The 14047-nt window shown below is 48.4% G+C and overlaps 1 protein-coding gene across 2 annotated transcripts in view; it reads left to right on the top strand.

Annotated features, from left to right (window-relative positions):
• The window catches only part of ZFP64 (ZFP64 zinc finger protein), an 87710-nt gene extending 73974 nt beyond the window's left edge, over window positions 1–13736 (top strand). For both annotated transcript variants that reach the window (XM_059407251.1, XM_059407252.1), the window contains 2 exons: window positions 9448–9699; window positions 12458–13736. In XM_059407251.1, the coding sequence (XP_059263234.1) occupies window positions 9448–9699; window positions 12458–13167 (962 nt within the window). In that variant the 3' untranslated portion in view covers window positions 13168–13736. The remainder of the gene's footprint in view (window positions 1–9447; window positions 9700–12457) is intronic.
• Window positions 13737–14047: the final 311 nt, after the last annotated feature.

The raw sequence follows: 14047 nt of genomic DNA, 5'->3' as shown, positions 1-14047 counted from the left end.
GCGTGCTGGCCTCGCGTGCTGGCCTCGCGTGCTGGCCTCGCGTGCTGGCCTCGCGTGCTGCGCAGGATGGAAATGGTCTGCGGGGTGGGCTGCGGCCTCAAAAGTCAGAAGCTAGGGGGTGCGTCCGAGGAAAATCAGTCGTGGGGATGGGCTCATGGCTGTTCTGAAAGGCCTTCTGAAGAAGGTTCTTGCCTTGACTTGCTATCGGTGGCTAGCAGTAACCAGACAAGACCAGGAACATTCCAGCAGGGGGAACAGCAGGTGCAAAGGCAGGGAAGGTGTGCGCTAGTTGGGGAGATTGGTGAGGACAGGCTACAAAGAGGCGGTGTGGCTCTAGTAATCCTCAGATAAGGTCCTGTGTGTCTGGGTGGCTCAGTGGGTTAAGCGTCTGCCTTGGCCCAGGTCATGATCCCAGGGTCCTGGGATCGAGCCCTGAGTTGGGCTCCCTGCTCACTGGGGAGTCCACTTCTCCCTCTCCCTTTGCCCCCTACCCATTTGTGTGCGCTTGCTCCCCGAGGCTCTGTCTCTCACAAATCTTTTTAAAAAAATAAAAGTACTAAGGTTGCTTCTTAACCGTTCCTTGAGCAGCCAGCTACTGAGAATAAGAGAAATAAGATTTGCTGTAGCAAAGAAATTTCTATGCTGTATAATCAGGGTCTGCACACTACAGCCTGCAAGCCAAATCCAGCCAAATCCAAGCCAAATGTCATCTGTGGCTGCTTTGGCCCCTTATGGTGGCATTGAGTCGTTGCCCGAAAAAACTGCAATGGACAAAGCTGAAGGCGGTTACTATCTGGCTCTTTCCAAAAACCTTGCCTACCTATTGGTCTCAAGTGTAGACCCTGTACGAGTCTGTGGAAGTTAAGATTGTGGTCTCTGGGGCGCCTGACTGGCTCTGTCAAGAGAGGACGCCCCTCTTGATCTTGGGGTTGTGAGTTCAGGCCCTACATTGGGTATAGAGAGAACTAAAAAAATAAATATAAAAAATCAAGGGGTACCTGGGTAGCTCAGTTGGTTAAGCATCTGGTGGTGATCAGGTGGTGATCTCAGGGTGCTGGTATCCAGCCCAGCATGGAGCCCTGTGCTCAGCAGGGAGTCCCTTTTCCCTCTGCCCTTCCCCCCACTCATGTGTACTTGTGTGTGTACAGTCTTTTCCTCTAAAATAAAATCTTTAAAAAAAAAATTTAGGGGCACCAGGGTGGCTCAGTTTAAGTGTCTGCCTTCAGCTCAGGTCATGATCCCAGAGTCCTGGGCTCGAGTCCCAGGTCAGGCTCTGCTCAGCTGGAGTCTGCTTCGCCGTCTCCCTGCAGCTCCTTCTGCTTGTGCTCTCTCTCTGTGTCAAATAAAATCTTTAAAAAAAAAAAAAAATCGATCTGTTGGCTCTTACAGAAACCAAACCAGGCGGCTTAAACATAACCAAGTTTCTCTCGAGTACAACTTATGGAGTACTCCAGAGCTGGCAGAATGGCTGTCGTCCTTAAACTATAGCTTCATCTCCAGGTACGAGGCAACGGCTCTATTAACTAGTGGAAAGCAGAAGCGGGGAAGGGGGCCTCTCCCTTAGGCCATGCCCTGCCTCGCCCCCTAGCAGCATCCCTCATGGGATTGGACAAACCTCGGGCATCAAGGGGGGGCAGGGAAGTGGTTTCCAGAAACCACTAAACTCCGGAGCTCCCATGGGAGGACCAACTTCTGGGCGATTAGTAGTCTCCGCTAGAAATGGGTGTCGTGCTGTGCAAATGAGAAAATGAAGGGTCCTTTTTGCCAGGAAGGGGTAGGTCATAAAGGGCCTTCTAGTGAAGGGAATGTTGATAATCTCCTTGAAAGACCAGGCTGCCAGGATGAGGTCAGCAGAAGCCATCTGAACAAAGGAGACCCCACTATCGTGACTGGCTAAGGCAACCTCAAAGCCCGTTGGTGGCTCAGTCCCGCCCCCCTCAGCTGGGCGATGCTACCGCCACCTAGTGGATGGGGCCAGATGTGCCTCCAAATCCCTAGGATGCTCAGGTCAGACCCTACCACAAAATTCCCAGATCCCCAAATGTGAACAGTGCTGTGGTGGACCTAGAAAGATAGGGGGTGGATTAATATTTTATTGGAATAATACAGTACATGATGGGGATACAGAAAGTAGACAAGGCCCTGTCCTTGGGGTCAGATTCCTGGGTACAGAAGGGGGTGTAGACAGATGGCTTCTCCAGCACTTACTTAGGCTGTTTTACTGTGTCCAAGGCAAATGCTCTAGCTCTGAATATTTTAACTGGTGAAAAAGGGGGGGGGGGCTTAAAGCATCTCTCCCTCAGGGCATGACCCCGGAGTAGGATCCCTTGTGATTAATAATGAGACCCAGCTATGGTGGTTTAAAGCCAAGATATTACCGTCTTAACCACAGTCCCAGTCGGGTATGGTAGCCCATGGTTTTGGGGACTTTGGCTCTTATGTTATGTTGTTGCTTAACATCCCAGGTGTGTAGCCCATGCTGGCATGGTCTGAGCTGGCTTACTGACACCCCTACCCCCCATTTAAGGTATGAGAAGTTACCCATCACTTGGGTTCATGCCTGTTGGCCTGGAACATAGTCACATGGCCATTCCAAGCTGTGGAAATGGAGGCTGGGAGAAAAGTCTTGACTCTGGCCACGTGCCCAGCTTCTAGAGTGAAGGTTCTGCTTACAAGAAAAAGCACGGACGACTGGGCTGAAGGGCATCCCGGACTGAGCCATGAGAGGCGGGGAGGGTGCTATATGCAGGTCATCTTTTGAGGCTTAGGCTGGACTTTTGCCAGACGGATACCACGGTGGTTCTCAAAACACTGCTGTGATCCTTTTACATCTAAAAATTGAGATCTCCCCCACCCCAAGTTTGTGTTTTATGTATAGTTACTGTGCCAAAAATTAAAACCGAACTTTAAAATATGTATGCACTTACAAATAACAGTAAGCCAAGGTGACCGGCTGTCTCAAGTGGTAAGGCTGGCAACTCTTAATCTCATGATTGTGAGTTTGAGCGCCACGTTGGGTGGAGAGATTACTTAAAATTAAAAATTAAAAAAAAAAATAAGCTCCTTATAGCAGTACTTCATGAGAAGTAACTACTTGCCCCCAAAAATGTGACCAGTGGTATTATCTAGACCTTTGCAAATCTCCTGAAGTCAACTGGGTTCTCCCACCAGCATACAGTCCATTGCCATGTTTTGAGCATCTGAAGAAAATCTGTTGCCTTGCGTGTGGTTGGAATGGAATATTTTGGATAGCCTTTTCCAGTAATTTTTAATATCCTACCAAAACACAACAGAGGGAAGATTCTTTAACTTTTTAAAGATTTATTTTAGAGAAGGAGCGTGCAAGCGGGGGGAGGGGCAGAGGGAGAGAGAATCTTCGAGCAGACTACCCACTGAGTGCAGGGCTGGACACGGGACTCAAGCCCAGGACCCGAGAGAAAACAACCTGAGCGGAAACCAAGAGTCAGATGAGGACTGAGCCGCCCAGGTGCCCCAAGGTTAGTTCCTTAAGGCTCAGTTGCTATATAGAATCTGGAGCCATATCCACAAACTTTTCATCTGGAGCCATATCCACAAACTTTTCAAACTGATAAAATCCATTGTTCTGTTTACTTTCTGAATGGCTCTTAATCATGCTTGATTTTTTTTTTAACTTGTCCTACATTGGCCACTTGGAAAATACTGGTTTAGCAATGTACATAATCCTTCCTAACGTTGACCCGTCTTACAATAGGAAAAAAAAATCACTTATTAATATTCCCAATCTCATCAGAAAAATTGAAAAGAAAGCTGCACACACAGGGTAGGGAATAGAGGTTCGGAAATCCTAACTTTATTAGAGCTGAGATGTTGCTGCTGCAGCACTGTAGGCAGTCTTCCCTGAAAGGACAGGCTCGCATAGCTCATTCTGAAGGAGATTTTCACCAAATCCCAAATTTGAAAAACTCACCAGGGCCTGTTGGTACAACCGTGTGCTTTGGTCTGTACCCTTCCCATTTCAAGACACCGTGTTTAAAAAGAAAACTTCAGGAGGGAGAAATTTAATAGAAGGTCTAGGTTTTGCTGCTGGGAAGGCTGTTCCTCCGTGAAACTGGCTTTGGGTTCCCTGGGAGGGTATGGCCAGGAGGAAACTCCGTGCCACTGCCTGTTGGTGGGATGGGGAGAAGGAGTGGCTAGTGGTTCATGCTCAGGCATGTGTAGTTCTGCCCAAGTGTTCCCACAGCAGAGTGGAGGTCAAAATGGAAAAGGAAAATCCCCATCTTTTTAATAGAATGAAGATCTTCTGACTACAGACTCGACCAGAGGAGACTGGGGTACCCCCAGGCACTCACAGACTGCACTTTGAGAACCGTGGAGGTGGAGGCTACGTGTGGGGGAGGGCATGCGGCCTGTGTGCCCAGAGTGAGGGCTTGCTGCGCGCTTATCTGGGGGAAGGTGAGAAAGCGGAGTGTGCTCACATTAGAGACCTCCTGGAAAACCAGGCCCTAGAGGGGGGTTAATTACCTTTATTCTAAAACTGCATTTCCTCTCTATATCCCAAATGCCAGTTTATCCTGGATGAAAATTTTTAATCAAGAGTTGAATTATAAATGTGTTAAGATGCTCATGCATGTATTTAGCTTAGTAAAGGAGAGGGACTCACACTACTGCTGTCTTTTATCCTCTGTCCTCATTTAGCACGGGAATCCGGATTCATTGGTCATGCATAAGTGGGGGCCTTTCTTCCGCTATGCCGTAGACCATTACTCGAACGTGAATCACTGTTCCTGGCAGACTTAGAGCGTGCCCACACTGCTCTCTGCTTCTGACTTTTTCAGCAGATGGAGGCAGTGTAGATTATTAGGCTGTGAGGACCATGTCCATCTCCGGGACAAATGAAGACCGCTCAGTCCCTTTCAGTGTCCTCCAGAGTCAGTCACCACTCTGCTTTGTGCTGTCTTCTGTCCGGGACATCCCCCGGCCAGTGGAGCAGCCTCTGTCTGGAACCTGCCAGATAAAGGCAATCTTGACCGGTTTTTCCTACGGTGGACTCCTGGCAATTTTGTGAACCCTATAGGCCCTTTCTGGGATGTTTTTAAATTAAAGCCCCTTAAATTGTATTTAGGTACACATTCTATCAGTAGTAAACATGTGGCATTTAATACATAAACCCCAGCTACCTTAAGTGTGGTAAAGACCAGACAGCCTCACCCCTGAGCTTGTTAGAAACCCCGAATCTCCGGGCCAACCCAGCCGCACTGACATGAACTACATTTTCCTCGGTTTCTGTAAGTTCAACTTGAGAAATGGGGAATGTTGGTCAGAGGGTACCAACGTCCAGCTGGAAAATGAAGGAGTTCTAGGAGGCTGATGTACGGCACGCCAGCTGTTCAGGTAGCGACTTCCAAGTCTGTCCTGACAAGAGTAGATCTTAAGTGTTCTGACCACAAAGAAACGGTGATTATCTGAGGTGAAGGCAGTGTTCATGAACCTTATGTTGGTAATCCATTTTCAGCTTATACTTGTATTAAGTCACCACATTGTATACCTTAATGTCATGTCAGTGATATCCCAAATCTCATCAAAAACCCATTTTAATGAGCCCACCCCCCTCAGGCCCCAAATGATAGGGATATGCAGGAACACTAAGAAAACCCCGAGTTTGAGGCACCTGGATGGCTCAGTCGTTAAGCGTCTGCCTTTAGCTCAGGTCATGATCCCAGGATCCTAGGATCGAGCCCCGCATCGGGCTCTCAGCTCGGCGGGAAGCCTGCTCTCCCTCTCCCACTCCCTGCTTGTGTTCCCTCTCTCAATGTGTCCCTGTCAAATAAATAAAATATTTTTTTAAAAAAACCCAAGTTTAATGTTAGCAGACCAGCTACCAGGTCCTCTTAATCGTGCCGTAGTGATTAACGTAAAGGACCCTTCAGAACCGCAAGTGTGCTTGGTGGGTGTGAACGTGGCTCCCGTGTACTGACCAGAGTCTCGGGTTGTTGATTACATGATGGGTAGATGCTAAATTCCAGTTAGAGGTAGTAGAAATAAAAATGTAATAATTTCCCATGTAAGGTCTTGGATCTCCTACATCTTATCCTCAAACCCTAAATTAAGAATCCCCTGATCTTGAGTCGGGGGAAGCACCTGAGTGGCTCAGTCTATTAAGTGTCTGCCTTTGGCTCGGGTCATAATCTCAGGGTTCTGGGATCAGGGTCTGGGTCCCTGGAGACTGCTTCTCCCTCTCCTTCTCCACTCCCCGTGGGCACGCCGTGCACTGCATCCCCCCCCCCCCCCCCCCCCCCCCCCCCCCCCCCCCCAAAAAAAAAAAAAAAAAAAAAAAAAAAAAAAAGGGAAAAGCCTGATCTGGAATGTTACACGTCAGCTGGTCAAGAGAACCATGGTGAACCACACACCGGCTCTTAAAAGGATTAGCCTGAGAGTGATTCCTCCATTTCAGTCCTGTTTCACTGGGCAGAACAGGTCGCATGCCCAAGCCTGTGGTCACTGGGATTGGAGGCAGAGTTCCCCTGCAAAGGGGACAGTGAATACTCCAACTGTACATAGTATACGTGGGGGGTGTACCTCTGACCGAGCAACCGGAGTTGCCGTTGATCAGTTTTCTGCTGGTTCCCACTTGGTAACTGGGTATATTCCTAGAACGTTATCCACTTCATCAAGTCCTCATTTATCGGGGCAAAGTTCTACTTAGGCCATAATGGATTGGATTTGTGGTCCCCTTTCTCTCGTCCACTGTCTCTTGGAATGGTTCCCAACCAGGTAGTCTCGACCCCCAGCCCCCCGGTCCTGGGGACATTTGTCAATAATCAGAAGACCTTTTTGACTCTTAAAACTCGGGCTAGAGGTGCTACTGGTGTCCAGTGGGAAGTGGTGAATCTGCTGCTCAGGACAGCCTATGGCAAAGGATTACTTGGCCAAAAGGGCAGTGATGCTGAGCTCGAAGACCTTAGAGTTTTGGTATCTTGAGCAAACCTCCCTTCTTAACCATTATTTTGTTTATGTGGATCAACAGCTGTATATCTTGATTTCTTCTAATTGAAATGCATCGTTCACTCCAGCCTTTTGTTAAAAATGAACTTATGTCTACAAACACTGTTCTGAAAACAGGGGTAGGTTAAAAGGTTTGACACACACAGCTTTCCCTGCTCATCTCTAGAGAGTTTGTAATCTGATTTTCTTAAAAATTGTTTTAAAGGGGCGCCTGGGTGGTATGGTGGGTTAAGCCTCTGCTTTTGGCTCAGGTCATGATCTCAGGGTCCTAGGATCGAGCCCCACATCGGGCTCTCTGCTCAGCGGGGAGCCTGCCTCCTCCTCTCTCTCTGTCTGCCTCTCTGCCTACTTAGGATCTCTCTCTCTCTCTGTCAAATAAATAAAATCTTTTTTAAAAACTGTTTTAAAATATGCCCTGACTTTTGAAAAACCTTTTGGGAAACAATATCAGATTCATAAGTTTGAGTTACATCTATTTGTTTTTATCTTTTCAGTATGTATTTTTTAGTGGCTCTCTTTTATCCAGTATTCAATACTCCTATCTTTTAGCATTTTCCTAAAATATTTATGTACCTTAGGAGCATTACACTGATTTTTAAAATATGTTAAAGCTTTTAACAGGGAAACTAAATCTGTTCTTACTTATATATAGCTTGACTTTTACTTGTGTTCTGTTGCCTTTCTGTATGGTTCTCTTGTGGCTTGGAAGCAATAGTTTCCACTTGATTATATCCCACATCTTATCCACTTCCTTTTCTCTGATGTGCACAGTTCAAGTGTGCTGCTCTGAGTCATCAGCTGGCTTTCTCTTCTCTTTCCACGGAATGCTAATTCAAGTATCGGACTCTATTTAAGTAACTTCTTTAGAACTTTTCAGACACTGCTTCCCTTGTCTGAGGAGTTACATGCTGATCTGAGCATTTCTTTCTGAAATTGTAAGAGCTCCTTCGTGGGCTCCTGAAATTGTATCTCCCTGTCTGCAGATAAGCTATCTGAAGACTCCGGACTGTCGTTTGTGTTGAGAAATACCTGTTTTCTCTGTTCTGTCTTGGACCGTCTAGAGCTGGCTCTAGTGTCTTGTACTTTCCCTTTCGGGCAGCCTTCTGGGAGATTCTTGAGCTCCATCTTCAAAGTCCTTTTTGTGACATCCTTTCCGCTCATCAACTTGGAATCTTGAGAGTCCCAGGAGAATAAGAATTACTATGGAGGGGCGCCTGGGTGGCTCAGTGGGTTAAGCCGCTGCCTTCGGCTCAGGTCATGATCTTGGAGTCCTGGGATTGAGTCCCGCATCCGGCGCTCTGCTCAGCGGAGAGCCTGCTTCCCTCTCTCTCTGGCTGCCTCTCCGTCTACTTGTGATTTCTCTCTGTCAAATTAATAAATAAAATCTTTAAAAAAAAAAAAAAAAGAATTACTATGGAAATGAAAACCAGGGCACCTCCGTGACTCCATCATTAAGCATCTGTCTTTGGCTCAAATCATAATCCCAGGATCCCAGGATCGAGCCCCACATCAGGCTCCCTGCTCAGCGAGAAGCCTGCTTCTCCCTCTGCCACTCCCCCTGCTTGTGTTCCCTCTGTCACTATATGTCTCTCTCTGTCAAATAAATAAAATCTTTTTAAGAAGGGAAATGAGGGGCGCCTGGGTGGCTCAGTGGGTTAAGCCTCTGCTTTCGGCTCAGGTCATGATCTCAGGGTCCTGGGATTGAGCCCCGCATCGGGCTCTCTGCTCAGCAGGGAGCCTGCTTCCTCCCCTCTCTCTCTGCCTGCCTCTCTGACTGCTTATGATCTCTGTCTGTCAAATAAATAAAATCTTTTTAAAAAGGGGGGGGGGATGAAAAGTATTTGCTTTTAGATCTTCATCTTCTTGAGTTGGGTGTGTCTTCCTGGTTCTGGCTTTCCCCCAAGCATTTGGTTATTGGGTAGACTTTTTTATTCTGGAATGGTTGTAGGGGAGGGACAGAACACTGGAGGAAATGCTCTGGCCATGGGGTTCTGTTCTCTGGAGTGTCTCCAACTACTTGAGGGCTTTGCACTGTTTCTGTGGTGTAAGCACCCTCATTTTCTAAAATCATTGCTGCTATGGTTTGGTACAACTGAGGGAGGAGGCAACCTGACCACTCGGTGCAAACCATGAAAGCTGTTCCAAGGTCCCTGTATCTGACCCTGAGGACTTCTGTAACGACTCTCCATTTCCCCAGACAGGGTTTGGCCTATGATTTTTGGCCTTCACCCTGATCTTACCTGTTCCTTACGATTCTTTATAATTTGTGAGCCATCCATGACTAGCACACCTTCTCGTTTCCCAACGCGTTGAACTACGTACTCCAGTATCTTCCTATCTGGGCACTGGGACAGAGGGAAGAGGCAGACCCCTCGGCCCCGGCTACCCTCTTGGTCCGATCTCTTTGCAGTCACCTTAACAGAGAAACCCTTAAAACCTTGAATCTTCCTTATGTGTTTGAAGGAGACAAACCCCACAAGTGTGAGTTCTGTGACAAGTGCTTCAGCCGGAAAGACAACCTGACCATGCACATGCGTTGCCACACCAGCGTGAAGCCCCACAAGTGTCACCTGTGTGACTACGCCGCCGTAGACAGCAGCAGCCTCAAGAAGCACTTGCGGATCCACTCGGACGAGCGGCCCTACAAGTGCCAGCTCTGCCCTTATGCCAGCCGCAACTCCAGCCAGCTCACCGTCCACCTGCGGTCCCACACAGGTAGGTCCTTGGCCCAGAGACCTGTGCCTTACTTCTTGTCCAGTTTCTTCACCTCCGTCTCGCTAAAATGCAAGCAACCGAGAGGACTTGGTGGTCAAATGTAAAGGAGTTGGCATTTCTGTGGTTTTTCACCCAGACAGCCAATGTTCCGTAAAACGTGAAAGTCTGACAGCTCGGTTTTTTCCTAACTCGACAACATAGGCCACAACAGGGAAGCAAAGGATGTCTCTCAAAAGCCTGACGTCTAAACGACGTGTCTCAGTCATTTCGCGTAAACTGATCACATGGCTGAATTCTGAAACGTAGCAGAATTAGTTGACTGGACCTACAAATCACAGGCTTCTAGTGTTAGAAATCAGACTTTGCCAAAAGCTTTCTCTTCCGTTGTAAGACCCCACTGAATAACAATAGAATCAACCAGTTTATCGAGGCACAGAGAAGTGGGGATTGGGGGCTCATAAGGCTCAGAAAATGAGGTTGTCCAGTGAATTCGTAGAAGAAGGCAAGCAGATGGGATATGCTGACATCTGAAACTAAGTTTAAAAAAATAAAGAAAAACTCTTCCAGCAGACAAATGGCTCCCAACTCTGTGGCTCCCTCACAGCCTCTTGAACCCATGTTTTACTACCCTGAGAGTCTGGACTCAGAACTGGCACGTAGACTGCCAAGGCCACAGAGTTCAGAGGAGAAGCGAAAGCCTGTTGGCAACATGGCCCACACTGCCCAGTAGCACGTAAAACCTGTGGCCGCCTCTACCTAGTCCTTAATCTGGTCTGTTCTTCCTAAATCTAAATGTCCCCTATGGATTATGAATCACTGGCAGGAGACGAGTGGTCTAAGATGCCCCAAATCTAACAAATCCTGGAGTTAGCAGAATACCTTGGGTCATAAACAAGAATTCTTCAGTTCTAATTGGTATCTACCCACTAGCAGAAACGCTGCATCCAAGAAGAGTCCCGTGAAAAGGTAGTGAGAACGAAGTATGAATTAAAACTGAAGTTGCTGGCTACAAAGGCAAAGAAATTTTCCAGAGCCTAGAAGAAGGAAAAAAAAAAAAAAAACTGATTTGGATAACTAAGAAAGAATAAGAAACTGGAAGTTGGGCCACTGGCCAGGTTTGGGGGGGGGTGGGGAACAGAAGTGAGAAAATCAAGTAAGAAAGAATATCTTGATTCTAAGGAGCCATGAGAGTGGAAAGGATGCCAAGCAGGACAGATGGAGTGGATGGGCAGAGTCAAACCTAGAAAATCTTCTCCCGTGGTATTAGCTTCTAGGGGGATAGTGGAATAGTGCCCTCAAAGCTGGGAAATGATTTTGGATGAAAAATTCTATACCCAGCTAAACTGAAGTATACCAGTATCCTGAAGTGTATGAGTAGAAAGTAAACCAAAAAAGAAAAAAATAATAAATCAAACTTCCAGGTGTCATGCTAGTGGCAGTTACTGAAGATAAATTCTTCTCCAGGGAGGAAACAAAATGTGGCCTATCTGATGTCCATTTGAATATTGCTAACAGGTTTCAGTAAAGGAAAGTATGAGGATGATTCCTATGTTGAGGCTTAAAAGGAAATTCAGTGAATTAAAAACTCAAAATCCACAAGAAATCTCATCTACAATGTTCCATAATTAAAAGACTGGGTGACTTTTGAGATGATGGTAAGATTCTTTTCCCCCGAATGCATAGTCCCATCAAGAATAAAGCTAACCCGTGACCCAAAATGAGCATGTAAGATAAGAGAATTAATGTGACCTTGATGCTGACACCATTGTCAAATGGCCCAGGGGTGACCGTGACCCTCTAAAGTGTGCAGAATTCTGGTGAAGTATTTGCCTCCAGTGAATGAACTATACTCAGTCCTAAAATAGAGTTTGATTCTAACACTGAAAACAACTCGTTAAAGCATGGGAATTCACTGGCCAGAATGCAAATGCTCTTGAACTTAAATGTCAAAATCCCAACAAGTAGGAAGAGGTAGTATGGTGAAGACGAGGGAATCCTCAAGAAACTTCTCAGGCTGATGGACTAAAAGTTAGGAGGCTCTTACCCAACGTAGAAGGTTCATGCTAGAGGAATATAATACACACCCAGCAGTGGGGAGAGGCTGGACGTGTAGGGTAAGAGAGATCATCTTTGCTTATGTTCAGCTGAGGACAGTTGTTAAGGTAGTGACCTCCAAAGGCACTAAAAGTCCTTAACAGCGCTCCAGAGTACAGAGGAGGCCGTGGATTTTCAGGAATTGGTCACCTGCTGCCGTATTCCTGTATTTTGTATATAAAATTCAGTCTTGTGTAACTATGAGACTTCAGGAATACAAGCCAGTCAGTTGACGTAATAGAGCGTAAACACTGGAGTCGGTAATACGTCATGGTTTGATTTACAGCAGTTGTAACAAAACCGTACCTCCTCCATGTCCAGTTCTGGGGTATTAGATTAAATGAGAGCTAGAGTCGAAAGTAAAGTGGCCTCACGAAGAGGCCAGGATGCCCTGGTGCCTGAGTTCAAATCCCTCCTATTTGACCTTGAAGCCTCCATTTTCCCATCTGCTCAGTGGGGGTCATAGGACCCACTCATAAGGTTGATGTGAGCATAAAAGGAGTTACCGTACATGGTAAGTGGTGGTGTCAGGGAGTTACCCGTCGCTGGAGTCCAAAGACCCAACTCTCTCTGCACCTGGTGTTCTGATGCATGTTTGGAGGGGGGAGGGGACTTCTTTGCTTGTCCTTGTCTGCTCTAATGGAAACGCCCCTTCCATTGTCAGGGGACACCCCCTTCCAGTGCTGGCTCTGTAGCGCCAAGTTCAAAATCAGCTCGGACTTGAAAAGGCACATGATCGTGCACTCGGGGGAGAAGCCCTTCAAGTGCGAGTTCTGTGATGTCCGCTGCACCATGAAGGCGAACCTCAAGTCTCACGTCCGCATCAAGCACACGTTCAAGTGCCTGCACTGCTCCTTCCAGGGCCGGGACCGGGCCGACCTCCTGGAGCACAGCCGGCTGCACCAGGCCGACCACCCCGAGAAGTGCCCCGAGTGCAGCTACTCGTGCTCCAGCGCCGCAGCCCTGCGCGTGCACAGCCGCGTGCACTGCAAGGACCGCCCGTTCAAGTGCGATTTCTGCAGCTTCGACACCAAGCGGCCCAGCAGCCTGGCCAAGCACATTGACAAGGTGCACAGGGACGAGACCAAAACGGAGAACCAGGCCCCGCAGGGCAAGGAAGGGCCCCGAGGGAGCGGCTCCCAGCACATGGCCAAAATAGTGACCCAGCGGGCCTTCCGCTGCGAGACCTGTGGTGCCTCCTTCGTCAGGGACGACTCTCTGAGATGCCATAAGAAGCAGCACAACGAGCAGAGCGAGAACAAGAACTCGGACTTGGTCACGTTCCCGCCCGAAAGCAGTGCCTCGGGGCAGCTGGGCACCCTGGTCTCCGCGGGGCAGCTGGACACGTCCCTGGAGCCCGGCCAGTGCCTCTAGTTCAGCCGAAGAGGCTAGTGGGCTGGCCGGACGCCGGACAGACACTGCAGTGCAGCCCTCCGAGGGGAGGCCATTGAGCCAGACTCAGTGTCCCCAGCTCTGGGGACGGAATGCTCCACCTTTATAAAGTTGGCCTCGAGGTCGTGGGCTGCGGTCACCGGCCTGAGAGCTGACGCCAAAGCAGCTCGGTGGAGGCTCCCCTCCCCGTTGCTGTCTCCCCTCCAAATGTCGGCTCCCCAGGTTGACCCCGTGGTTCCAAGGTGGGGTGGGGAGGTCCGTCGCGCACCCCTCTGTCCCGTAGGGATGGTTTCGTGATGGAGGCCGATCCTAAAACTGACCCACCTGCGATGGAATTACGAAAGTATTTAGACCACGTGGGGGACTAAACTGATGTGTATAGTGGGAATGGTTAGGACGGCCGCGGGGGTACGCTCCGTGGAGGACCTGGGGGCCTCTGGGAAGTTCTATTTCTTAATCTGGGTGGTGGTGACGAGTGTTTGCCTTACGCGTTCATGTGGTTCCTTTTATCATTGTCTTATAATAAAAAGGCAGACTGCGCTGTAGAATGAGGTAAGGGGAATGCTTCATTTTTCTTTGCTTCCTTCCATTCGAGTGGGTATGCAGTGGGGTTCTTCATGGCCACCCGATTCCAGAACGCGTTCTAGACGCTCGCAGGATTCTCCCGGCCTTGAGTGCCACGGAGCTGAGAAATGCAGTTTGACCTGAAGGTGGCGCCAAAGATCAAGCGAACAGTAGCTGAGCCCACTCCTGTGCCTTGCGAAGCTGCATTTCTGTGCTTGTATAGAAAAGACCTGGGGCACCCATGGGCCCCGGGCTTGGTTCCAGGACATGTGATGCAGGACACAGGCAGAGCTGAGGG

The sequence above is a fragment of the Mustela nigripes genome, chromosome 7 (assembly GCF_022355385.1).
Source record: "Mustela nigripes isolate SB6536 chromosome 7, MUSNIG.SB6536, whole genome shotgun sequence".
In the NCBI taxonomy this organism is placed as follows: Eukaryota; Metazoa; Chordata; class Mammalia; order Carnivora; family Mustelidae; genus Mustela; species Mustela nigripes.
Note: the sequence above shows the minus strand (reverse complement) of the source record. Positions and strands in the feature narration are given on the sequence as shown.